Here is a 27,937-nt window from a genome sequence, read left to right as displayed (position 1 = left end):
TATAGCAGCCAAATACTCTGAACGCACGTTGATTCCGAATGTGGAGGGGAAAAAAAACGGAGGACCCGGAGAAAAATCCACGTGACCACGGGGAGCGAGAGAGACAAGCAAACTCCAAATATACAGGCGTCAGGGTCGGTATCGAACACACGACCTCCCGTATACCAGGCGGAGGCAGTTAACATCCCGCCACCGTGGTGCCCCCATTATAATAGGAAGCTGCTTCGAAAGAGGCGGCGCCTATCAGGTGCGAACTCGAGTCAGTAAGCGAGTAAGCAAGCCAGGTACACGATGTGCAGACACGGACACCGATACAGACACACGTACATACCAATACCTGCCGTTCGCCACGAAGTGACAGTGACGTCACTACGGCGCCTGTGCCCGGCCAGGTGCACTTTGAGGCCACGTGAAATGTCAAAGGCTCGCTGACAGGAGGTCTCGGGACAGACTCAGCAAGTGCCATGTCTTGGCTGACTGAGATGACCGGTAGACGCACACCAGCTGTACCCCCTACTGTGCCAACGTACACGTGCGCTTGCCGGCCGTATCCAGAGCGGCGCCTGCCGCTTGCCGCGACTGCCCCGTGGCGAGTGCGGTCGGGCACGAACCTAGCCGTGTTTGACGTGCTCGGGAAATATCCGTTCGCCGGCAGCTGCCTCGCACGTCACAGCTGCCTGCGCGGTGGTAGAGATTCGCGGATGCGGTGCGTGCCGGCGAAGGTGGGGGGGTGAGGTGTATCTGGGGTGGGGTTTGGGGAGCTTGCTTGCGACGTCGTGGAAAAAAACCACCCACGGTGCCAAGCACGTCCCAAGAGAGTGTACGTGCGTGTGTGTGTGCGTGTGGTATTAGTGGGGAGCGTTAGCGTAGCGCTTTGCGCGCTGCAGTACGAACCGGGCAGCGACCCGAGTTCGATTCCCGCTCACGGCCAACACCAGTGACAATTATCTGAACAGGTCATGGACCTCCCCAAAGTCGACTCAGCCTCAAATGAGTACCTGGTGTGGTGTGTAAATATCGCCACTGGGGAGACAAAGGCGGCTGGACGTGGTGCTGGCCACCCACCCCCTCGTGTACTGTGTCAGCCTTCAGAGGCGCTCACTAACAACACTTGACCCAACAGTCTGTTCAGGCTATACGGGGGGGATCTTTGCCACGGGGAAGTGGGCACCGGGAGTGTAAGTGGTGAGCACCGCACTGCCCCATGAACCCGGTGACCCAAGTATAATTCCCGCTTACAGACAATGACAGCGGCGAATATATTTGAACCGCTCCTGGGCCTTCCCCGAACTCGGTAACCCCCTCCCCCCAACTCTATCGTCTACGTCCACGACCGTCATCATCCATGCTCAGTCCACTGCTTGTTGGAGGCCCACCCCGAGCTATCACCATCTCACACGACGCCGTCTTTTCGTCAATTAATCGCTTGCGCATAGCACGTTGACACCCGTTGCTACTCCAAACTTGTGTGCGGTTTGCATCTTGTCCGAAATGAAGCCTCGAAAACAAACCACACACTTTAAAATCAACAAGTCACCCTTCTGTCTACATGCAGGTCACCGGTTTTATCTCTGCCCGTTAATGGATTACATTCGGAATAAGCTCTCCTGCACGCACAGCTGGCGAACCGCATTACTCCCACAGAGGGGCTTGGCGCGGCGGGGGGGACTACTTTTTGTAAGGAAGAGCACGTATTTCCTTTCCCTGGAGACGCGACGGGATGTGGCGCGGGCGTCGGAATTTTGACTGGGATATGCAATTAGCGAGCCCGTTTTATAGAAGAGGGGGCGGGGGTGGGGTGTTCCTTCTCCGATTGCGATAACGACTGGCCGGCATTTCTGTTTTGTCAAAATGAGTGCAGGTCTGCGACGCGTGCGTCGTGCATTTTTTATGGAGAGGCATAGTAGCGCCGTTGTTTTAAAGACATTGTTACTCGCCGCAGCGAACTAGCGACACGACCGCACTCTAAGATAGCCGGCGCCAAACTATGCCACGTGCCCTCCCGCCATGGGCTTGTTGGAGCCTCGGTACGTCTTCTGACCTGAAAATAAGTTATTTTATTTTAGTTTTTTCTTCCGATTCCGTTCCAAACGATGACATGCACGTACGTCATCGGAACGGGAAACGGTTAACGATGAGTGTGCATTATACATGTGAGCGGAAACCGGAGCACCTGGAGAAAACCCACGTGTGTGCGAGGGGGCAACACTCTATCACCGTACAGATGAAAAGAGATGGCGATTAGTCCACTTGCTATACTGCCTTCTGGTGGCTAGGGTATGGCACCTGGACGACCGTAGGTAGAGTTTCACGACGTTTTCGATCCACCAACCCTTGCCTCCGCAGTGCCATGAATAGTTTTTCACACTGTCTTGTATCTCCAAGTATTCGACAACCCCTTGGTCAATTTGACCAGGTCGCACCTCCCGCTCGACGCCCACGGGAAGGGAGTATCACAACATTCGTGCGGCGATCCACCAATCCTCGCTGCTGGATTACGGGCATGCGTCACCGCTTAAAACTATAACCTTACATTTATTTTTATTTACCGGGTAAGGCTCCCACTGAGCTGTGTAACTCTTATTCAGAAGCGACCTGACTATTACAAAATTAGAGCTCAATGAAGTGGCTTATGTGGCACTGTTATACTGGAGCAATCTGATGAGTTATGAAGCTCTTCTTCCACAGACGTCCAGTAGGGCACGGGGTCAGAACGTTCCTCTAAATCAGGGGTCGGCAACAAAAATAACAAGATAGAGCCATTTTTGTTCATCACGTGAACATTTATAGCAGTATCCAAATACTCTAAATGCGTGGTGTTGATTCTAAATGTGGAGGGGAAAAACCGGAGGACCCGGAGAAAAATCCACGTGACCACGGGGAAAGAGAGAGAGAGACATCGCAAACTCCAAATATACAGCACGCGTCAAGGGTCGGGATCGAACCCACGACCTCCTGTATACCAGGCGAGGTAGTTAACATCTCCTAGCCACTTATGTCGGAGATGAGCACAGAGAAAAGGCGCATGTAAATGTGCCTAGCCGATGAGAGCGTACCAAAAGCGTTTTTTGCGTGAGAGAGACCCATGAAGCGTGTTAGTGGAAGGCATGTGTTTTCACCACTGGCTTGTTCCCCCGTTATAACAGTTGGCAGAGGTATCTGGAACGCTGTCGTGGGCGAATGCGTAACGGGAAAACGCTTTGTACGCAGATGGCGATAGCGCGATTGTTGACAACGTGTCTCTCGCGATAGCACGCACTGCCTGTTTTAAATATATTTACAGTGTGTACAGTGAACGTAACATACGTTGGAAACACTAACAATCTGCTGTGGAGTGTTGGGCATTATCGACAAAATCCCGAATATCATCATGTTTTATTGCCCAAAGAAGCGTTACTTACCCAGGGTAATAGGATGAATGTGCCGCCTCTTTCCAAGCAGCTTCCTATTACGCAGAAAGCTGTTTATAATATAATGGTTATCATTATTATTATTACTTCCAGGTTACTCTGATTATCTGTGGATAAGCATGGATAATAGGATGAAGTTCGCATTTCGGTGGTGGGGACCACCTATGTTGAACTTATTTTGCACCGTATGTAGCCAACCGTGCTAATCAGAGGTGCAGCGTTGAGTCTATGTGTTAGTCTGTGGGCAGAATGCATCTATGTATGTTGAACTTCTTTCGCACCGTATGTGGCCAACCGTGGTAATCGGAGGTGCAGTGTTGAGTCTCTGGGCAGTGTTAGTCTATGGGCAGTATGTATCTTTGTATGTTGAACTTCTTTCGCACCGTACTAAGCCAGCCGCGCTAATCGGAGGTGGATAAGCGTGGGTAATAGAAACGTGCGGATAAGCATGGATAATAGCAAGAGATGGGATTATGGGGGATCGTCGTGTGGATAAATAGAAAGTCGTCCGATTGATTCGGGTGTCGTGGATGATAAGAGTGGATTATATGAAGAGTTTTACTGACGTTTTCAATCGTGTATTTCGTGTGTGCTTATTTGTGTACAAAGGTGGTCGGGCGTGATCTTGGCCACCCACCGCCTCGTGTACCGTGCAGGCCTTTATAGGTCCTCGCTAACAGTCTGTTCAGGCTATATAGGGGATCTTTGCCTTTTAGGGAGCGGTCGTGTGGCGGTAAACGTGTTGAGCTACGGACCCGGGCCAACACCGGTGACGATTATCTGAACCAATACTGGGCCTCCCCTGAGTCGACTCGGCCTCAAATGAGTCCCTGGTGCAGTGTGTAAACATACGCAATGGGGAGACAAAGACGGCCATGCGTGGTGCTGGCCACCCATCCCCTCGTCTGCCGTGACGACCTTCATAGGTTTTTTTGCGATCCACCTGCATGTGAAATGGTAGCCATCGCTCTGCATCTTAACACAGCAGCCGTAACGGAAGGAAGAAGCCTCGGGCCTTCGCCATGGGTGACGGGCCCTGATGGTCTTTTTTTGGGGCGACTCCCCCCTACCCCACACCTCCCCCCCCCTCCCGACGAGAGCGTGAATGGCCCAAATACCGCGCAGCCCGCGGAGGGGAAAAAACTGAGCGCGGGGGTTTGTGGTGGCTGTGTTATATCCACGCACGTGAATGCAGCGGCTGCCTCTAGCCGGCAGGAGCGCGCGCGGGAACACCAAGGCCACCGCGCACGGCGCCACGACGGAGCCAGGCCACTTTCCACCGTCGTCGGTGAGTTTTTTTTACCCCCCCTCCCCCTTCGCTAAAAAATCTCCTCCGCCCCCCGCCCCGCTCCCGCCAATTCGCTTCTCTTGCTGCTGCCACCCGCCCGTTGCGTCCCTCCCCTCCGTGCCAATTACGCACGGAGGGGGTCGACGATTTCCAGCGATTCCCGACGATTTTTTTTTCACTCAAGAATTTAAATTTAGCACGTTGATTAAGTTTTGTGCAAATCATCAAGTTACTTGATTTGTTGTTGCCAGATATATATACACGGTGGAATGTTCGCCCGGTTGCTTTTTGAGGGGTTTGTGGCGAGAAGGCGCTGACCTCTACTACGAAGGTTGCCGCTCTTCCCCCCGCAAACTATTCTCATTTGAGCGCTGATTTTTTTTATTCTTTAAAACAAATCTCGCGGACGAAACAACCAATCCACGTTTGCGATTTACGATTTTTCAGTCGTTTGAAAAAAAATACAAATCCAGAACGACTTGATCGTAGTGCCAGCGGGTCGAAAAAAGCGTTCGCCAATCGTTGCCGATCGGAAAGGGACCAAGGAAGATTGCTCGTTGAAATGATTTCTTGATAATTATTATTTTTTCCTTCATATCGTGATGGAGAAAATGATGGAAGAGGTGTAATCTTTAATATTGAATGAATTGGGGGGGGGGGGGGTGGGGGGAGGAGGGTGGGAAGGAGGATTACGTGGTGAGCCAAGTATGGAGTCGAGCAGCGTCCCTCAACTATTAAACTAAAACTAAACTATTTTTATTTGGCCAGGTAAGGCCCACTGAGCTATGGTAGCTCTTTTTCAGAAGCCACCTGGCCACAAATGATGGCTCAACGAAGTGGCTTATAATCATGTGGCACTGTTATACTGGAGAAATTCGATGAGCTATGAAGCTCTTCTTCCAAAGATGTCCAGTAGGGGCACGGGGTCAGAACGTCACTCTAAATCAGGGGTCGGCAACCAAAATAGTAAGATAGAGCCATATTCTATGTTTCTTTCGGTAAAGTCACGTGGATAGAAAAAATAATGAAGTGAATAAAAATATCACGACGTTTCGATCGCAACAGAAGTGGTCGTTCTTGATGACGACCGCTTGTATTGCGATCGAAACATCGTGATATTTTTATTAACTTTAATTTTATTATGTTTTTCTATCTATGTGACTTTACCAACAGAACCATAGAATATGAATTCCTGCAGTCACGAAAGTTTTAAGTCAAGATAGAGCCACTTTTGTTCGAATTCGGTAAAAAAAACTATTTCAAGAGCCGCAATGCATGTGGTGAATACGAGACGGTGGTGGTCCTTGATAAATAATGGTTACGAAGCGGTTCCTTAATGAGCCGCATGCTGCTTTGGATCCGCAGGTTTCCGACCCCTGCCCATGATAAACAGGACTTCCATGGTAAACTGAACTCCCATGGTAAACTGAGCTCCCATGGTAAACTGGACTTCCATGGTAAACTGGACTCCCATGGTAATTTGGACTTACATTGTACACTGGACTTTCATGGTAAACTGAACTTCCATGGTGAACTGGACTCCCATGGTGAACTGGAGTTCCATGGTAAACTGGACTCCCATGGTCAACTGGTCTCCCATGGTAAATTGGACTCCTATGGTCAACTGGACTTCCACGGTGAACTGGACTCCCACGGTAAACTGGACTTCCATGGTCAGGGGTCTGCATCCAAAATAACAAGAGACATTTTTCCCTTCGACTTTCAAGCGCCGCACTGCAGTTCCTTTTAAAGAGCCACCGCACGCGGCTCCCGAGCCGCAGGTCGTGCCGACGACCCTCCTGCTCTGGACAATCGCGTGTTTAGAGAGCCGAAGGAGGAAATGCACGCGAGGTGGCAGCAGTGTGCGGCAACTGAAGGTGTGGGGCGGGTGGGATAGAGTTTTTTGAGGCGCAGTTACCAGCGTCTGAATGAAACGGAGCGCAACTTCCTCAAGAGACCAGCAGGCAGCGCCGCCCAGCTCGACATGGAACTAACTATAACTAATAAACATTTTTTTTTTACCAGGTAAGGCCCCACCGAGCTATATACCTTCAGAAAAAGTCTACTGTATTTATTTTAAATGTAATATCACCTCCACTCAAGGGAGTATCAAAACATTGCATACTAAAATAAGACAATAAAATAATGTTTAAGTAAAAACCATGAAAAAATAGTGAGTCTTGCACTCCCTATATATAGCTCTTTTTCAGAAGGGACCCGGCCATCACAAATAATTAATAGCTCAACGAAGTGGGCTTATTGTCACGTAGACATTTATAGGAGCCAAATACGCTAAAGGGCATGTTGATTCTAAATGTGGAGGGAAAAAATGGAGGACCCTGGAGAAAAATGCACACGATCACAGGGCGAGAGAGATATGCAAATTCCAAATATACAGCAGGCGTCAGGGTCGGGATTGAGCAGACTACCTCCTGTATACCAGGCGAGGTGGTTAACATCTCCAAGCCACCGTGGCGCCAATGTCCTGTCATTCAGCAGTGGATAAGGGAATGGCTGCGGGAGTGTTGAGTCTATGGGCAGTGTTGAGTCTATGGGTAGTGTTAGTCTATTCGTAGTGTTAATCTATCGGCAGTGTTAGTTCATGGGCAGTGCTAGTCTTTGGGCAGTGTAAGTCTATGGGTAGTGTTCGTCTATGGGCAGTGTGTATGTATGCTGAACTTCTTCGGCATCGTACGTAGGCAACCGTGCTAATCACAGGTGCTGGGGAAGGACAACAAACTAAACACAAAAAGCCATTTCTAAGAAATGAGAAATGATATCTAGATTTAAAAGTGCGTAGCTCCGGTGGCTTTCTAATATTGGAAGCATGCGATGCCGGTGACCGTCTTTGTTCAACGGGTTAGCCAAAAGCCGCCGCTGCGAGCATGACCGGAGTTCGCGTGATGATGGTTTACGCTCCTTGATGAGATCAGTGAGGTTACTGTGGTTCATTTCTGGCAAGTGCTTTTTGCATGTGTAATGAGTGCGAGCGTATGCATAGTGTACGCATTTTTCCTCCATTTCATTTCTATTAGCGCGGCTCAACGCACGAGATTGAAGTGCTGATTACATAGCGGGGCGCAGCGGTTTTGGGGGGCGCTCTGCCATGACCTGGCGACCCCCGGCGGTCCGGTCGATTCCCGGACACGGCTAACATGAGTGGTTGAGTGATATCCGAACCAATCCTGGGTGGCACCGACCTTCGGCAATGCCCGCACTGACTAGCGTTGTGAAGTATGGTCAAACAAACCCCACCCCCCCACTTATGATTGACGCCTGGTATACAGGAGGTCGTGGGTTCGATCCCGACCCTGACGTTTGTTGTATATTTGAAGTTTGCGTGTCTCTCTCTCTGTCCTCGTGGTCGCAAGATGTGAACTACCTCCCCTGGTATACAGGAGGTCGTGGGTTCGATCCCGAACCTGACATCTGTTGTATATTTGGAGTTTGCGTGTCTCTTGCTCTCTCCCCCCGTGGTCGCATGGATTTTTATCCGGGTTATTTCTTTTTTTCACCTCCGCATTTAGAATCGACATCACGTGTTTTATAGTGTTTGACTACTATGAATATCCACCCGATGACGATAAGCGACTTCGTTTCGCTATCATTCGTGATAGCCAGGTCGATTCTCAAACAACAGCTATACTTAGCTCGGCGGGCCTTACCTGGTAAAATAAAAAAAATAGTTTTTCGTCTTATTTTAGTTTTATATTGACAAAGGGCCATACACACACATCAGTAGAACAGTGTCACGTTAAAAACAAAACCGAATTGGCCAAACACAGATATTCAGTTTAACACATAGGCTTTCACTTTACTTTTGGTGGAATTAGTATGCAATTAATGCCATCCAGCCATTGACTCACTTTTTTGCGAGCGGTTTGTTGGCTGGTTTCATCCGTGCTTGGTTAATTGACGTTCGTTCAGTGCTCGGAGGGATACGTTGCTTGTTTTACGGGGTGAGTCGTCCGCAGTGGCGTAGTTTAAACTACACCAGCTCAGAGGGGGGTGGGGTGCGGCAATCGGTCAGGTGGCGTCCCCCCCAACCAATATCATAGCTGTCAACCCATACGGTTTACCCGTATTCTTGTACAGGGAAATTGAGTGTTCGGGTCCGTACAGCGTATAGCCGTTTCAATACGAGCAAAACATTTTCATCAGCCAGTTTGTGTTGCTCCCTTGTGATGGGACTTTGTAGGATGAATGTTGAGATTTATAAGGGGCACTTGGCGACCAATAAGGTCTGAATTGGTCTGTAATAAGGTAGGGCACTGATAAGGGGTTGACAGGTATAATATAAATTGTCGCACCTAGAGACTTGAATGTCGCGGCTCCTCTCGCCTTAATCACATCGTTGCGTGAATGTTTATGCTGTACTCTCTTGCAACCGTTGTTGAAAACAGACCTCGTGGTGGTTGTCGAGGGAAGGCAGGAGGTGCCCCCCAACCCGTAAACTATTTTTGTTTTATTTATTTTACCAGGTAAGGCCCACTGAGCTATGTAGCTCTTTTTCAGAAGCGAGCTAGCTCTCACAAACGATAGCTCAACGAAGTGGCTTATCATGTAGAAATGTATAGCAGCCGCCAAATACTCTCGAAACGCGTGATGTTGATTCGAAATGTGGAGGGGAAAACCGGAGGACCCGGAGAAAAATGCACGCGACCACGGGGAGAACGCGCAAACTCCAAATATAGCAGCTTTGGCCACCAGGTGGGGTGGGGTGGGGGGGGGGTCCAGGGCACCGCCTACTCTCCCCACCGTTAGTTACGCGACTGGGTCTCCCGTTTGTAGGCAAGTAATACTTGGTAGCTTGATCGTCAGCACAGGGCAGCCCTGCAACTCTTAACTGGCAACCTGAGAACTGGTGTGTGATGTCCGCGTGCGTTGTGTTAGCGGTCGTCGCTGCGGCACGGCACCAGCAACTGCTGCACATAACGCAGGCCTCTGCTCTCTACCCTGCAATGGCTTATGATGCAATGTGGGGTTTGGGCACCACGGTGGCGTGAGAGCACCACGGTGGCTAGGAGATGTTAATTGCCTCGCCTGGTATACAGGAAGTTGTGGGTTCGATCCTGACCCTGACGCCTGTTGTATATGTGGAGTTTGCGTGTTTCTCTCTCCCCGTGGTCGTGTGAATTTTTCTCCGGGTCCTCCGGTTTTTCCCTCCACATTTAGAATCATGCGTTTCGAGTATTTTTGGCTGCTATAAATTTACACATGATAAGCCACTTGGTTGAGCTATCGTTTGTGTTCAGGTTGCTTCTCAAAAAGACCGATGGAGGTCAGTGGGCCTTACCTGGTAAAAAAAAAATTGTTTCATAGTTTTACCGGGCAGTTTGTGTGCAGCCTTAACATTTTAATTTGCGAGAAGTGATGGGGGAAGAAAATAACAACAACAAAAGAAAATCCCATTCGTTGTAACGGAGGAGAAATGAGGAAGTTATAAAGCAGGTTCAGGAGGATGAAAGTCTTAATGAGAATTAAACAGGGGGGGTAAACGATGTGGATTGGACAGCATTCTCAGAGGTGAAAGCTTAACAAAGGAAGTTCTAGAAGGATGAATGTATGCACGTCTGTATGTTGAACGTCTTTCGCACCGTATGTAGCCAACCGTGCTAATCGGAGGTACGGGGGAAGGTCAACAAACTAAACACACTAACAGCAGTTCTAAAGAAATGAGGATGACCTAAGTTTGCGTGATTGATAGTTTATGATGATGTTGTGTCGTGATGAAGCAACGTATGTGATGCTGCTGTGTGTGATTGTGATGATGGTGATCCATACGAGGTAATGAAAATATAATAATGTGCAATAGGTAGCTTGACAAATTAAGTTCTGGATGGAAGGATGCTGGCAAAAAGACCAAATAATAACGAATAGAAATATATTTTAAAGCATCTCATCACTTTATATCTCCTTACTCTATCTCGTAACTTTATCTCATAAATGTATCTCATCACTTTCGCTCTCGCTCGATGGAGTCACGTAGAGTTCCAGACGCTATTCGCGGATAGCGAAAATTGCGGATCGCCAAGTTCGTGAATAACGAGGCAATCATCGTCGTCATAATCATCACGGTCCATGGGGCACATATCCTGCAGTAGTTGTCCACCATACATTTCGTCATTTCTTTCCACTTTTTTTCCCTCCGTCTTGTGGCGCCAATATGCTCAGTGTAGTGGTGGCATCTTTCTGGCATCAATCTGATGATGTCGTCATCGTCAAGCCGTTTCTCTGTCAGGTTCACGAGGGAATGCTTCGGTCTAATGAGCTACCTCTTGTTTCTACCGAGGAGGAGGAAAGAAAAGGACCTTGTGTTTTTTTCGCTGGGGTTTGATGAAAATCTGTTAACCGCTCCCTCTCCCATCCGGCCACAGTGATGGAACCTAGCTGGAGTCACGTAGCACAAATTACTACAACAACAATGTGCACATGCATGTTGGACTACTTTCAAACCGTACGTAGCCACACCATGCTAATCGGAGGTGCAGCGTTGAGTCTATGGGCAGTGTCAGTCGATGGGCACTGTTAGTCTATGTGCAGTATGTATGTTGAACTTCTTTCGCACGATACAGAGCCAACGGCGCTAATCGGAGGTGGATACGCGTGGATAATAGGAAGAGATTATAGTAGGGTATGAACCCTCTGATCTTGGCACCTGAAGGACAATGAACTAAACACAAAGAGCAGTTCTAAAGAAATTAGCTTTCAATCTAGATTTAAAAGTGCATAGCTCCAGTGGTTTCTTGTACATATCTATATTGAACTTCTTTCACACCATACGTAGTCGACCATGCTAATCAGAGGTGCGATGATAATAATGCTATTTTAATTTACATTGCAACTGCAGAAGGCTGCGTAGAGAATTCAACAGTTCTACTCTACACCTGTGCTCCTGCGTCTACGTGGTAAAATAACATTCCAGCACACGACGCTATGAACCCGGCGACCTGAGTTCGATTCCCCGCTCGCGGACCACCACCGGTGACAATTATCTGAACTGGTCCTGAGCCTCACCTAGATTGACCTCACCTCAAATGAATTACCTGGTGCGGTGGTTAAACGTCAGCACTGGGGAGACAAAGGCAGCCGGGCGTGGTGTTGGCCACCCATCCCCCTCGTGTGCCGTGCCAGCCTTTATAGGTGCTGCTCGCTAGCAGCACTTGCCCCAACAGTCTGTTAAGGCTCGCATGCTTGAGTTCTAAGAAAGTGTTTTTGACTAAATTCGTTTTTGTGTGTGTTTCGGGAGCTGTTGTGGTTATTGTCAGTGTGTAACTTCCCACTCCTGGGGTAACTTTGGGACCCCCCCCCCCCGTGTCCCCTTACTGGACATCTGTAAAAAATAGCTTCACAGCTCATCGGATTTCTCTGATAAATAAAGGTTTGTGATTCCGAAATGTCTGCTCTATGTTTCTTCAATATCTTTCCTTTCTGCCCCTTCCCCACAGTAGCTTCCACTTTCTCGTGGTCTCCAAACTTTTTTGTAGTTTCGTCCAGCAGCTGCCATCTCTTCCTTTGTCTTCCTTCGCTTCTTTTGCCACCTCTCGGGTATCCCCACATCGCCAGCTAGCGTTGTCCACCTACCTAGCGACTCAGCCAAGCGAGTGGAGTGGTTTGTCAGATATCTTTACCGGTGCACCAAAATCCCCCCCCCCCACCCCGCTCTCCTGCGAACACGAGAAGCATAGTTGCCAAACCTATCCACGTACGAGCCAGGATTTTTTTTCATTTACCCCGTCCTCATGATAACAAACACCGCCTTATCCAGCTATTTAAAAAAACGTAACGTACAAAGACGCTAAAACTTTTGGGCAAAAAGAGCCTTCTATAGAGAGAATCTATTGCCCAATACGCTCAATGTATATATGCACTTCAGCCACGGCGTAAGGCGTTTCGCGTCAAATGTGTGGCTGCTGACTCACTGTGTTATCAACACCATGCAGTAATTGCTGGGTGGTGGTGGTGGGAGTTGGGGGGGGGGGGAGCGGTCCAGCGCTCTGCACTCCAAACCCGGGCAACCCGGGTTCAATTCCCGCTCACGGCCACCAGTGACGGTTCTTTGAAATAGTCCCGGGCGGCCTCCCCTAGGTCGACTCAGCCTCAAATCAGTACCCGGTGCGGTGTGTAAACATCGCCACTGCGGGAGACAAAGGCGGCCGGAGGCGTGGTGCTAGCCCCCCACGCCCCCCCCCCCTCCTCTTGTGCCGTGTGCCCGCCTTCATAGGTACTGCTCACGAACAGCACTTGCCCCAATGGCCTGTTAAGGCTATACGAGGGATATTTGTCTTTGGTGGGAGTTGAGCTGCTGCACCAAATGCAAGCCACACTCGGTGCCCAGCTCGTGCCACCAATGGCTGGGTATTGCTGTGGACATTTTGGTCGAACCCCTGACCGCAAAAAAAGATTGTCTCATTTTTGTCTGACATTTTAACCCTTACATAATGTAGGTTATTGTGTTAGATTGTGTAAATAGAAATGTGTTGTTAAACCCGCCACCATCACCCGACACGGCCAATTAGTAAAGTTTTGTCACGTAAACAAAACGTGCCAATTTGTCACTAGTACAGCACACAATCTGAGTACGACGTTTCACCAGTATTTACAACTAGCATCATCAGGCAGACAACCGAAATTTGTGGAGAAATCCTCCTGTTTCGGGTTTAACGACACATTTATATTTACGCGATTTCACCCAAAAAAAACGATATTGTGGATGATTTTGGTCGCGAAAGCCTACTGCGTGTTAACCCTTCCCATTCCGATGATGTATGTGTACGTCATCGGAATGACTTTTTATCGGCACGTCTTCATTGCCGGAGGACGTGCCGATGGCTCCTCGCGAGGCCATGCGTTGGAGGGGCGCGCGTGTGGCACAGTTTTTTTGGTGCCGGCTATCATCGAGTATGGCGGTCGCGTCGCTCCGGTTTTCTGCAGCGAGTAGCGACGTCTTCTTAAAAATGATGGCGCTGTTGCCGCCACCACTACGCCTCCTCTCTCGATAAAATGAGCTCTGTACCCGATTGCACCGTAACCGAGATCCGGCGGTGAACGGGCACATCCACCCCCCACGCCCTGCAAATTGCAGACGTGTCAGATCGGGACAAGGGGCTCGTGAGCAATTTGAAAAGATGAAAAGGGTGGCGTGGCGTTCTCATGGAATTACATACGTGGCCTCCTTGATTGGTGGGTCTTCGTCAAGGGCACCCTCCCTCACCTTGCCCTTCAGGCTGGTTGCTTGAAGACTGAGCGGTCACTTACCGCTAGCAGGATAGGGGGGAAGTACAGCAAGTTGGTCACTGACCCCCTCCCCTCGTGCCATCGTGAGTGTGCCGAATGAGCGCGCTGCGCGGGTTTTGTCGGGACGCTGTACAGTAGTCGCCCTCCCCACGTGATGGCAGCGTGTTGTAAACAGAATTAGCCAAACATCCCAAGCGAGACTCCTTTTGGCAGAGTCTTGAGACTCAGCCAGGTGGGGTTTTTCTGGTGGGTAAAAAAAATATCCCGCACAAACGTGCTGCAGCCTTTTTGTCAGTCCGCCGCTCGGATGGGGATCTGCCCACGGGCCTCCATGCAGGTCCCAGGGAGGTCCGTAAGTGATTTAGTCGGTAAGCAAGTATAGGAAATACACGTTAAGGCTTAATTCGTTCCAAAATAACGTACTTTATCGTACTTTATCATATTTAAACAATGGATATTAACACATAAAGATACTAACAACATTATACACACATGATAGCAAAATAAACTAGGTTAATTGATGCGTTAATTGATATTTATTGTACCTACAACAGCCCGTCATTAACAGGATAATGGTCGGTAGGCAAATGCATTGGGTTTTATGGAGGCCCGTCGTTAAGTGATTAGTCGTTAACGGAGGTGGTTATTAAGAGGGATTCTACTCTACACTACTATACGCTGTGCTACTATACACTACACTATACACTACACTATACACTGCAATATACACTACTATACACTACGCTATACACGACTATACACTAAACTGCTATATACTACAATATATACTACACTATTATACACTACACTATACATTACACATTGGGCTCGATGGAGGCCCGTTGTTAAGCGATTAGTCGTGAACAGGGGTGGTCGTTAGCAGGGGTTCAACTCTTCCCATCGTGCTGGCCAGTGCGTGTTGATAAAGGTCGTGGGAGCATTAGAAATACACAAGAATGGATTTAGTTACACTGCCCTCTGCGGCCGAACGCATATCCCCGCAGACCTAAGGGACTCTCTAGGCTTAATGCTGCTGGGGGCGGTGGCGAGATGTTAACTAACCTCAACTGGTATGCAGGAGGTCGTGGGTTCGATCCCAACCCCAACGCCTGTTGTATATTTGGAGTTTGCATGTCTCTCTCTCCCCGTGGTCACGTGGATTTTTATACAGGTCCCTCCGGTTTTTCCCTTCACATTAAGGATCAAAATCCCACGTTTAGGGTATTTGGCTACTGCTATGAATTTCAACTTGTTGATGATAATCCACTTCGTTGAGCTATCATTTGTGATAGCGAGGTCGCCTCTGAAAAAGAGCTACATAGCTCAGTGGGGCCTTGCCTGGTAAAATAAAAAATAGTTGACTTTTACTATTTGCTATTTTATTTATTAGGTAAGGCCCACTGAGTTACACAGCTCTTTTTCAGAAGCAACCCTGCCACACATGATAGCTCAACGTAGTGGCTCATCAGATGAAGATGTATAGCAGCCAGATACTCTAAACGCATGTTGATTCTAAATGTAGAGGGAAAAACCGGAGAACAGGGAGAAAAATCCACGTGACCACGGGGAGAACATGCAAACTCCAAATATACAAACGTTGGGGTTGGGTTCGAACCCACGACCTCCTGTATCTCATGCGAGGTAGTTAACATCTCGTCACCGAGGCGCTCTGATTAGTTTAAGTTAAGAGCTGCCGAGATCTGACAAGATTGGGGCGTATTCCGGACGATTTGTTCACAGGCTCAGGGTAAACAAAGAATTGTAATTGCTGCAGTCGTATTATTATTGGTGGTATGTTATCCAACAGGGGGGCACTGTGGTTTAGGCTGCTTGACTCACCATCGGAAAGCCTGTGAGTTCGACCGCCGGTCAGGGCGTGACCCACGCTGTTCCTCTGCCACAGTGAAATAAAATGAGTACCGCTTCGTGGGAGGTTGGTAGACGCCGGCTTGTCGCGTGGAAAGGGACTGGTCTCTTGTCATAGGAGCGTGGAATCTCCACCCCCTTGGCTCAAGAGCACCGAATACGGATGTGCACACTGCGTGATTTGTGCGTTTAGTTTGTCGTCCTTACCCCTCCCTCCGCACCTCCAATTAGCATGGTTGGCTATGTATGGTACGAAAGAAGTTTAGCATGTGCACAAACGTACATTTGCAAGTACCGCGTGCGTTTCAGCCGTGATCACATCCGTAACCTACACAGTGACACTCGAATGTTGTGAGCGTATGTGTGAACGTACGCGTACGTGTGTCAATGCATGCATGTCTTCGCGTGCCTTGTGCATGTGTTAATGTTCAGCGTGCCTGTGTTGTTTTGTGCCTGTATGCACATGCACTTGTGTTTATGTCTGTGTGTGTGTGTACTTACGTGACTTCACATGCTTGTTTGTATCTGTGCGTTTAAATATAGCCTGGTCTGTGCGTGCAGGTCAGTACATTTCAAGCTCTTTCTAATGTGTACACGTGTATATATATTTCGTTTTGCACTGTGTGTTGTATGTACCGTTGTGCGCGAAAATACTTTTTTCGAATGTGCACGTGTGCATTGAATACGTCTGCAGTTAGACCCCTTGGTTAAAACCAATTAGCTGCATGCAGTTGTCGTGTAGCATTGCACGTTGTTTTCTGACATCGCCACCGATCATGATGATGATGAGACCCCGAAACAGTCTATTATTAACGCAAATGAGGTAGCGTGTTTCCCCCCCCCACACCCCGCCGCTCAATGTGAAGTCAAACGATGGGCAGGCGTGCAGGACACGCGGCAGAGGCAGACCAGACTGCGAGCTTCACGTGCGGCAGGCAGCAGCAGCCGGCAGCATCGGCAGCATCAGCATTATCAGAATCGGCAATGTTTGTTTATACTGGAGAAAATCCGATGAGCTATGAAGCTCTTTTTTACAGACGTCCGGTAAGGGGGCACGGGGGTCAGAATGTTCCGACTTGAAAAAAAATGAACAAAAAAAACGATAGGAGCGTGAAGTTGTAGGAAAGGTAAGAAAATAAATAAAAAACATAAATTTCGATTTAAAGCTTTCGTGACTGCAAGGATTCATCTTCTTTGGTTCTTTCGGTAAAGTCACGTAGAATGAGAATAAAATAATAAATTGATCAAATAAAATAACAATAATATTCTCATGACGTTTCGGCCACAACACAAGCGGCCTTAATCAGGTGAAGGGACGAGACTGTCTGGAGGACAGCGCTGTCAATTTATTATTTTATTCTCATTCTACGTGACTTTACCGAAAGAACCAAAGAAAACAAATAAATTTAAACTAAACTTTTTCGATTTAAAGCTTTCGTGACTGCAGGGATTCATCTTCTTGGTTCTTTCGGTAAAGTCACGTAGAATGGAAATACGTGACCTTACCGAAAGAACCAAGAAGATTAAACTAAACTGTTTTTATTTTTACTGGGTAAAACCCACTGAGCTATTAGTTATTTTTCAGAGGTGACCTGACTATCACAATTGATAGCTCAACGAAGTGGTTGATCATGTGGAGGGAAAAAACCGGAGGACCCAATAAAAAATACAGGCGACCACGGGGAGAGAGAGAGAGAGACGTGCAAACTTTAAATATACAGCAGGGCGTCAGGATCAGGATCGAACCCACGACCTCCTGCATACCAGGAGAGGTCGTGGTCTTGCCAACCACCCCCTTCCCCCACCACCGCCGATCCTCTGCCCATTCACACCAGGCTGCACTGACTAGCATTTGTGAAGTATAATCAACCTCCATGACCAACGCAGCTCTCTTCCAGCTGTACATAGACAAAGGGAGCGAAAATTGATTCATTAATTAGTCTATTAATTTATAAAAAGCTCCAATAATAAAGCGAGAGGTCAGACGATGAGGGTCCATCATCAAGGTATATGTATATACTTAGCTCTTTCGGTAAAGTACGTTGAAGGGAAACAATACCGAAAGAGCTAAGAATATGAATTACTGCAGTCACGAAAGCTTTAAATCAAAATTTAAGGTATATGTACATTTAAATTCTTTCGCACCGTACGTGGCCAACTGCGTTAATCGTAAGTGCGGGGGAACGACAACAAACTAAACAGTTCTAAAGAAATTAGTTTTCAATCTAGATTAAAAGTGCGCAGCTCCAGTGGCTTCCTAACGTACGTATGTACGTTGAACTTTTTTCGCACCGTACGTAGCCAACCTTGCTAATCAGAGGTGCGGAGCAAAGCACAACAAACTAAATGCAAAAAAGCAGTTCAAAAGAAATGAGTTTTCAATACAGATGATTAAAAAAAGCACAGCTCCCAGTGGCTTCATGACATCGTAGAGGAGTTGGAACGAAACCCAATGCGCTCCGCCTCCTGCCCGTTTCCCCCCCGCACGCTCGGCCACTCGCTCTCACACCTCCCACGTGGGGGCTGTCGCGACCGTAGGTAGGTAAGAGGCGGCGCCGTTACATTGGCCTGCGGGTGGGCGACCTCGCGTTGCGAATTGCGCGCGTGAGAGAGAGAGAAAGAGGAAACACAAAATTCACCATCGAGATAAAACGGGCAGGCGGGCCGTGCGGTCACGTCGCGCAGCAGAACCCAACGTCACTGGCGAAAAAGCGACGAGCTCCACTTGTTCCCGTAAACGAATGGCGGACCACGCTCGCCCCGTTTAGCAAGAAATTTGGTAAAAAAATAAATAATAATAACTGGTCATGCTGAAAAAACTAAATTAGGCTGCGGCGGGTAAACCATTTGGCGGCGTTGAGGATCACGGCGTCCGTTTTGACGGGGCGGTGGTGGGGGGGTGGTACGGGGTCGGGGGGGGTGGAAACAGAGTAGGTTTAGTTAACGGACAAAAAAACACATCAAACTTTAACATTCACAAGGGCTGCGCGCGACGAGTTGCCTTCCGTGTGGGGGCGTTTGCGCTTGCGGGCGGACGGGCAATGCTGCGCCGTGTGCCCCTGGGCCGTGCGGCTCACTCGTGACGGCAAGCATGGACGTGGCAGGTGAGCCCCCTCCTCCTCCGTTGCTGTGTCTCGCCCTTTTCGTTGCAGCGTGCGAAAAGGTCAGCAGATCATTCGAAGGTCAGCGGCGCGACGGGTGCATGGCCTTGAGATGCCCAACAGAAAAGGCTGGGGTGGTGTGGGGGGGTCGGGGGGTGCGGGCTCACGTGTGTAGTGAGGCACTCTGTACAAAGGGGGCCACAGGCCCTGTGTACAAATGCCACCGTATGTGCTCGCACGTGTGTTTGTGTATGCGCGTTGCATATTTCGCACGCACGCCCACGTGTGTGCGCGTGCACGCGTGCGTGTGTAAATATGTGTGTGTGTAGGCAAAAGTCCAAAAAGTATACCGATGCTAAAGTGAGTGTTGGGATTCCTCGATAATGTGGCAGGGGAGCAACGGTCTGCTGTTAATTTAAACACAGGCACCGTTGGTTTTATGCCAAGTGGTGTATACATACTCACCGGGTGGTACTCGTTTAGCTCACCCACGACATGGTGATGATGATTGATTGGGCCGAGTGAACCATGACCAGGACTCGAACTCATGGCCTCACAGCTGGGATACCTGCTGCTCGACCAACTAAGGTGCGATCACTTTGTGAGCGTTCGTTGAAGCAGGGCGCATTCGAGCCACGTGTAACGAAAATTATAATTGTGTCATCGACGAGAACTCGATTGTAGTCGATAGTGAATTGGGATAATTTTAAATGATTACACTCCCCACCTCTGTGGCATTTATCACGTTGTGCCTCTTCAGAATGTATTTGTTGTGGTTTGGTGGCATTTGACCCAACACGCTGAACAAAATTTAGGCATCCTAATTGGACAACGGTCCTCCATTTAATGAGCCGAGGTGTGTGCATCTCAGCAGCTGATGCGCCCACGATTAAAACACGACCGGCAGTTACGGATGAGCGGTTTAGTTTTTTGTACATAAAAAAATCTCGTCTCGGCTACGGAGCTCTCCGAGTTGATTCCCTTTTTTTTAACGATCCAAATCCTCCGAAAGAGCACTTTTGTTCAAATCACCATGAAGACGTGGAACGGAGCAAGATTGTGAGCAATGTAGCAATAACTGACGCTAAACCAAACTGCTACATCCTGAGTTTCAAGTTGATCATAAAATTTGAGCCGTTCATCAAGGTCGTAATTGATAAATAAATAATATCAATGGGTAGTTCACCCCGTTTGTAAAAAAAAAAGGACTTTGGCCTACGTGTAAAAACAAAACACACACGCGTGCACGACATGAACGCATATACTTTGGCTGGCGAATACAGTAATATGCTGTGTGCACACACACACCACGTGTGCATGCATATGCATAGATGAAGCCACGCTGTTTGAAGCTGCTGTTCCCCACTAACGGGCTGCTGGAAGTGGACCGCGACGAGCGAGTCTCGTAATCTGTCGGGGGCGGTGGGGGGAGCGGGGGGTGGTGTCCGTTCCCGAGTCCAAAAACATTGGCACCGACGTTTCCAACCGATTCGTCCACTCCCGTTTTATTCCCCTTCTCTTTAAAAATTGGCGCAAAATCACGGAGCGCTCGCGAGCTCCCTCGCCCCCCTCTAGCCCCCCGCAGCCCCCCTACATAAGAAAGCAAACGGCGCGCCTGCGCATTGATTCGCAGAGAAATTCCGTTCACTCGCGGACGCACCCCCCCCCCCCCCCCATGCAGCTGCAGCTTCCAACGCCCCCCCCCCGTCCTCTGTATGCGGTGCCACCAACCTTCCCCCACTCACGTAGCGAGCACCGCCCCACGCGAAACCCCCCCCCCCCACGCTTCCATAGCGGCCGGTGAACACGGCCTCCCCACCCCGCACCCCCCCGGGTTCCACTCTCCGGAGTTGACGCCTCCGCGCAGACCCCACGACAGCAGCTAGGCTGTTGACCCCACGCGAGCTTGCCGCTCACTTTGCTTTGTGTGAACCGCCACCCACCCACCTGCCCCCTACCCCCTCGCCCCCCCTGCCCCCCCACCCCTACCTCGAGCCAATCTAAAGGCGAGCATGTGTATGTGCGTGTGTTGAACTTCTTTCGCACCGTATGTAGACAATCGTACTAATCAGAGGTGCGGGGGAAGGACAACAAACTAAACATAAAAAGGCAATTCGAAAGAAATGAGGTTTCAATCTAGATTATTTCGAAGTGCATAGCTCCAGTGGCTTCCTGTACATATATATGTTGGACTTGCTTTCGCACCGTACGTAGCCAACCCTGATCATCGGAGGTGCGGGGGAATGACAACGAACTAAACACAAAAAGCCAGTTCTAAAGAAATGAGTTTTCAATCCACACGATTTAAAAGTGCACAGCTCCAGTGGACTTCCTAATATCGGAACGAAGAGCGTTCCAGACGGCCACAGAAGCGCGTCCGAAAGCGCCGCACCAGGGCCGCACCAGGGCAGCGACCGTATTTGTTTGATGGCTCATCCCGAAAGCCGGGCGACTTTATCGATGGGACATCCGTTGGCGTCGCTTAAAAATTCATGGCTGCGGCAGCGGAAATTTTTTTCCTTCTCTTGCCGGACTAGCGGTGGCAGTAGAAGTTGTCTCTCTCGGTCCGAGCCTCGATGCGGGGTGGTCGAGTCGTATCACAAGCCAGAGAAGCTGCGACGAACATGATCGGAGCGGCTTAAGCATCGTCTGCGCCTTCTCAGTTCCTAACCGATTCGCGGCTCGTCAGCAAGGGTTTCTTATCAAGCAAGCGCGCAACGATGCGTTGAGTTCGTTGCTTGAAGCACCGTAGTTTCTTATGCTCGCAGTGCATGCCATTAATTGTGCCTGCGAGAATCGATTATTTGTACGATTTCACGGCAATTTTAAATCGATTATTTGTACGATTTCACGGCAATTTTACCCTAGGGCCAACGAAGCAAGCGTAACCATATAAACGAGGCGGAACTAATGACACAAAATAATCAATTAAAACTATCAACTATTTTAAACTAAGCTAAACTATTTTTTTTTCACGAGGTAGAGAGAGAGAGAAAATGAGCTATATAGCTCTTTTTCATAAGCGACCTGGCTATTACAAATGACTGCCCAATTAAATGGCTTATCGTGTGGAAATTTATAGCAGCCAAAGCGCGGAGGAGTCGGAGAAAAATCCACGCGACCACGGGGAGAGAGAGATAGACACCCCAAACTCCAAATATACGGCAGGCGTCAGGGTCGGGATCGAACCCGCGACCTCCGGCATAGCGGGCGAGGTAGTTAACATCTCGCGCATCACGGCGCCCCAATTCTTGAATTGAGTCGGCTCAAAAAATTGTGACAATTCATTGAATGACCGTCAGGGGTGGGGGCGGGGGCAGGGGGGGGATAAATCTTGACGCGACTTTTGTCAATAGACCCAGCGATTTAACACGTAGGCTTTCGCGATCAATATCCGTAATAGAGGTTTTTTGGGTTAGAGCGAATCGTAAATGTTGTGGGTATACTCTCCAAGACACAACCGGTGTGCTGTACTAGGAACGAATTTGCACGTTTTGTTTACGTGACAAAACTTTACTAATTGGCCTTGTCGGGTGGTGGTGGCGGGTTTAACGACACATTTACATTCACGCGATCTAACGCAAAAAAAACCCCTCTCATAGACCTAGCGATGTCGCGACCTCCATCTCGCTGTATGAAAAATCGCTCCATTGCGTGCGTGTGTGTGCGCTCCTCCCCTGCGGAGAGTACAAATCTGTAGAGTGGCCACCTCAAGTTTTCCCAGTGTAGCCCCTTTTGTTTCGTTTCTTTCTGGGCCTTCCTTATAGGCTGACAGGATGGGTGCACGTTTGACCGCAGGCCACCTTGCGCTGCACGTCGGCCGATTAGGGAAAACGTGTGCCGGATTTCCGGGGGGGGGGAGGGGGGCCTGCAGATTGGAGAATGCAGGGGGTGGGCGGGGGGTACAGATTGGAGATTGCGGAACCGATAGTTTTGGAATTATCAGAAATCGGAATCTTGATTTGAGACTGGGAAGATCTTTTGCACAGGCGGTCCAGTAGGGACGCGGGTTCGGAGATAGTTGCAACGACAATACAATGCAACGACAATACAATGCAACAACAATACAATACAACAACAATACAATACAACAACAATACAATAACAATACAATGCAACGACAATACAATGCAACAACAATACAATGCAACAACAATGCAATACAGAAACAATACAATGCAACAACAATACAATACAACAACAATACAATAACAATACAATACAACAACAATACAAGAACAATACAATACAACAACAATACAATGACAATACAATACAACAACCTTAAGGAGTGCAAAGAACTATAGAACCCCTCTTAATGACGGTAATTGGTTCCACGAAACCAGTCGTTAAGTGATTTGGTCGTTAAGCGAGTATAGGAAATACACCTTAAAGGCTTACCCTTTTTCAACTGAAGAAAAACGTACTTTATAATATTTAAACAATGGATATTAACGCGTAAATATATTAACAAAATAATACGCACATACTATTAAAAGAAACGAAGTTAATCAATGCATTAATTGCTGTTTATTGTACCGACAACAGCCCGTCGTTAACAGGGCAATGATCGGTAAGCGAATACATTGGATTAAGTGATTAGTCATGAACAAGGGTAGTAATTAAGAGGGGTTCTATTATTTAGGAAAGGTAAGCAAATCACAATTAAATAAAATACGTAGTTACAAAAACGCAAAAGTATTTCAATTCCTGACGATATTTCAACACTAAATGTAAGCTTGGGGCAAGGCAGCAAACACCAACAACAGTCCCAGGCCACAGCAAGACAACAACACACAGCAGTAGTGCCACAAGTTAAAAATTGCACATTAAACGTTGAAACTCGCGATGCGCGTGTGGGGCGAGGATCAAAGTTACGAATCGCATTCGCGGTTGCACGCAGCACTCGCTCCGAGCTACCGAGGTGGCTGGGCGGCCTTTTAGTACCCGGCGTGTTTTTTTGGGTTCTCTGTCAGTGCCTCCTTTTGAGAGTCTCGGTTCACTTGCCGGTTTGGAGCAAGCATATACCTCGAGGCAACATCCTCACTCCTGTACCCTCACCACACACCCCCTCCTGTACACTCACCACACACCCCCTCTCTTCCATACCTTCACCCTCACCACACACCCCCCCTCTCCCGTACCCTCACCACACACCCCCTCTCTCCTGTACCCTTACCACACACCCCCTCTCTCCCGTACCCTCACCACACACCCCTTCACTCCTGTACCATCACCCTCACCACACACCCCCTCTCTCCCATACCCTCACCACACACCCCCTCACTCCTGTACCCTCACCACACACCCCCTCACTCCTGTACCCTCACCACACACACCCTCTCTCCCGTACCCTCACCACACACCCCCTCACTCCCGTACCCTCACCACACACACCCTCTCTCCCGTACCCTCACCACACACCCCCTCACTCCTGTACCCTCACCTTCACACACCCCCTCTCTCCTGTACCCTCACCACACACCCCCTCACTCCCGTACCCTCACCACACACCCCCTCTCTCCTGGACCCTCACCACACACCCCCTCTCTCTTGTACCCTCACCACACACCCCCTCACTCCTGTACCCTCACCACACACCATCTCTCTCCTGTACCCTCACCACACATCCCCTTTTTCCTGTACCCTCACCACACACCCCCTCTCTCCTGTAGCCTCACCACACACCCCCTCTCTCCCATACCCTCACCACACACCCCCTCACTCCCGTACCCTCACCACACACCCCCTCACTCCTGTACCCTCATCACACAGCCCCTCTCTCCTGTACCCTCACCACACACCCCCTCACTCCTGTACCCTCACCACACACCCCCTCACTCCTGTACCCTCACCACACACACCCTCTCTCCCGTACCCTCACCACACACCCCCTCACTCCCGTACCCTCACCACACACACCCTCTCTCCCGTACCCTCACCACACACCCCCTCACTCCTGTACCCTCACCACACACCCCCTCTCTCCTGTACCCTCACCACACACCCCTTCTCTCCTGTACCCTCACCACACACCCCCTCTCTCTTGTACCCTCACCACACACCCCCTCACTCCCGTACCCTCACCACACACCCCCTCTCTCCTGGACCCTCACCACACCCCCCTCTCTCTTGTACCCTCACCCTCACCACACACCCCCTCCTGTACCCTCACCACACACCATCTCTCTCCTGTACCCTCACCACACATCCCTTTTTCCTGTACCCTCACCACACACCCCCTCTCTCCTGTAGCCTCACAACACACCCCTCTCTCCCATACCCTCACCACACACCCCCTCACTCCCGTACCCTCACCACACACCCCTCACTCCTGTACCCTCATCACACAGCCCCTCTCTCCTGTACCCTCACCACACACCCCCTCTCTCCCGTACCCTCACCACACACCTCCTCACTCCTGTACCCTCACCACACACCCCCTCACTCCTGTACCCTCACCACACACCCCCTCTCTCCCGTACCCTCACCACACACCCCCTCACTCCTGTACCCTCACCACACCCCCCCCTCACTCCTGTACCCTCACCACACACCCCCACTCTCCTGTAACCTCACCACACACCCCCTCACTCCTGTACCCTCACCACACACCCCCTCTCTAATGTACCCTCACCACACACCCCCTCTCTCCGTACCCTCACCACACACCCCCTCACTCCTGTACCCTCACCACACACCCCCTCTCTCTTGTACCCTCACTATACACGCCCTCACTACACACCCCCTCACTCCCGAACCCTCACTACACACCCCCCCCCCCCCCACTCCTGTAACCTTACCAAACACCCCCTCTCTCCCGTACCCTCACCACACACCCCCTCTCTCCTGTACTCTTACCACTCACCCCCTCTCTCCTGTACCCTCACCACACACCCCCTCTCTCCCGTACCCTCACCACACACCTCCTCACTCCTGTACCCTCACCACACACCCCCTCACTCCTGTACCCTCACCACACACCCCCTCTCTCCCGTACCCCTCACCACACACCCCCTCACTCCTGTACCCTCACCACACCCCCCCCTCACTCCTGTACCCTCACCACACACCCCCACTCTCCAGTAACCTCACCACACACCCCCTCACTCCTGTACCCTCACCACACACCCCCTCTCTTCTGTACCCTGACCACACACCCCCTCTCTCTCGTACCCTCACCACACACCCCCTCACTCCTGTACCCTCACCACACACCCCCTCTCTCTTGTACCCTCACTACACACCCCCTCACTACACACCCCCTCACTCCGAACCCTCACTACACACCCCCCCCCCCCCCCCCCACTCCTGTAACCTTACCAAACACCCCCTCTCTCCCGTACCCTCACCACACACCCCCTCTCTCCTGTACCCTTACCACTCACCCCTCTCTCCTGTACCCTCACCACACACCCCCTCTCTCCTGTACCCTCACCACACACCCCCTCTCTCCCTCACCCTCACCACACACCCCCTCTCTCCCTGTACCCTCACCCACACACCCCCTCTCTACTGTACCCTCACCACACACCCCCTCTCTCCTGTACCCTCCCACACACCCCCTCTCTTCCTGTACCCTCACCCACACACCCCCTCACTCCCGATCCCTCACCACCACACCTCCTCACTCTTGTACCCTTACCACACACCCCCTCTCTCCCGTACCCTCACCACACACCCCTCTCTCCTGTACCCTCACCACACCCGCCCTCTCTCCTGTACCCCTCACCACACACCCCCTCACTCCTGTACCCTCACCTTCACCACACACCCCCTCTCTCCTGTACCCTCACCACACACCCCTTCTTTCCTGTACCCTCACTAACACCCCCTCTCTCTTGTACCCTCACCACAACCCCCTCACTCCTGTACCCTCACCTTCACCACACACCCCCTCTCTCCGGTACCCTTACCACACACCCCCTCTCTCCGGTACCCTCACCACACACCCCCTCTCTCCGGTACCCTCACCACACACCCCCTCTCTCCTGTACCCTCACCACACACCCCCTCTCTCCTGTACCATCACCACACACCCCCTCTCTCCTGTACCCTCACCACACACCCCTTCTCTCCTGTACCCTCACTACACACCCCCACTCTCCTGTACCCTCACCACACACCCCCTGTCTCCTGTACCCTCACCACACACCCCCTCACTCCTGTACTCTCACCACACACCCCCTCTCTCCTGTACCCTCACCACACACCCCCTCTCTCCCGTACCCTCACCACACACCCCTTCTCTCCTGTACCCTCACTACACACCCCCTCTCTCCTGTACCCTCACCACACCCCCCCCTCCTGAACCCTCACAACACACCCCCTCACTCCTGTACCCTCACCCTCACCACACACCCCCTTTTTCCTGTACCCTCACCACACACCCCCTTTCTCTTATACCCTCACCACACCCCCTCTCTCCTGTAGCCTCACCACACACCCCCTCTCTCCCATACCCTCACCACACACCCCCTCACTCCCGTACCCTCACCACACACCCCCTCACTCCTGTACCATTACCACACACCCCCTCACTCCTGTACCCTCAACACACACCCCCTCTCTGCCATACCCTCACCACACACCCCCTCTCTCCCATACCCTCACCACACACCCCCTCACTCCCGTAGCCTCACCACACACCCCCTCTCTCCCATACCCTCACCACACACCCCCTCACTCCTGTACCCTCAACACACACCCCCTCTCTGCCATACCCTCACCACACACCCCCTCACTCCCGTACCCTCACCACACAACCCCTCTCCCCCATACCCTCACCACACACCCCCTCTCCGCCATACCCTCACCACACACCCCCTCACTCCGGTACCCTCACCACACACCCCCTCACTCCTGTACCCTCACCACACACCCCCTCTCTCCCATACCCTCACCACACATCCCCTCACTCCCGTACCCTCACTACACACCCCCACTCTCCTGTACCATTACCACACACCCCCTCTCCCCCATACCCTCACCACACACCCCCTCTCCCCCATACCCTCACCACACACCCCCTCTCC

General features: G+C 50.5%; 1 protein-coding gene across 7 annotated transcripts in view; it reads left to right on the top strand.

Annotated features, from left to right (window-relative positions):
* The window catches only part of LOC116944602 (cAMP-dependent protein kinase catalytic subunit alpha-like), a 113,374-nt gene that overhangs the window by 56,419 nt on the left and 29,018 nt on the right, over positions 1-27,937 (top strand). For 2 of the 7 annotated variants that reach the window (XM_032958512.2, XM_076069212.1), the window contains exon 2: positions 18,954-18,983. The exons of 3 other annotated variants lie outside the window; for them this stretch is intronic. In XM_032958512.2, the coding sequence (XP_032814403.1) occupies positions 18,954-18,983 (30 nt within the window). Of the gene's footprint in view, positions 1-4,605; positions 4,699-18,766; positions 18,906-18,953; positions 18,984-27,937 lie in introns of those variants that run through there. 2 more of the 7 variants (XM_032958431.2, XM_032958722.2) reach the window with 2 other exon arrangements.

The sequence above is a fragment of the Petromyzon marinus genome, chromosome 1 (genome assembly GCF_048934315.1).
Source record: "Petromyzon marinus isolate PM22_M1 ecotype Great Lakes invasive population chromosome 1, UKy_Petmar_22M1.pri1.0, whole genome shotgun sequence".
Classification (NCBI taxonomy): Eukaryota; Metazoa; Chordata; class Hyperoartia; order Petromyzontiformes; family Petromyzontidae; genus Petromyzon; species Petromyzon marinus.
This window is presented reverse-complemented; position numbering and strand designations above follow the sequence as displayed.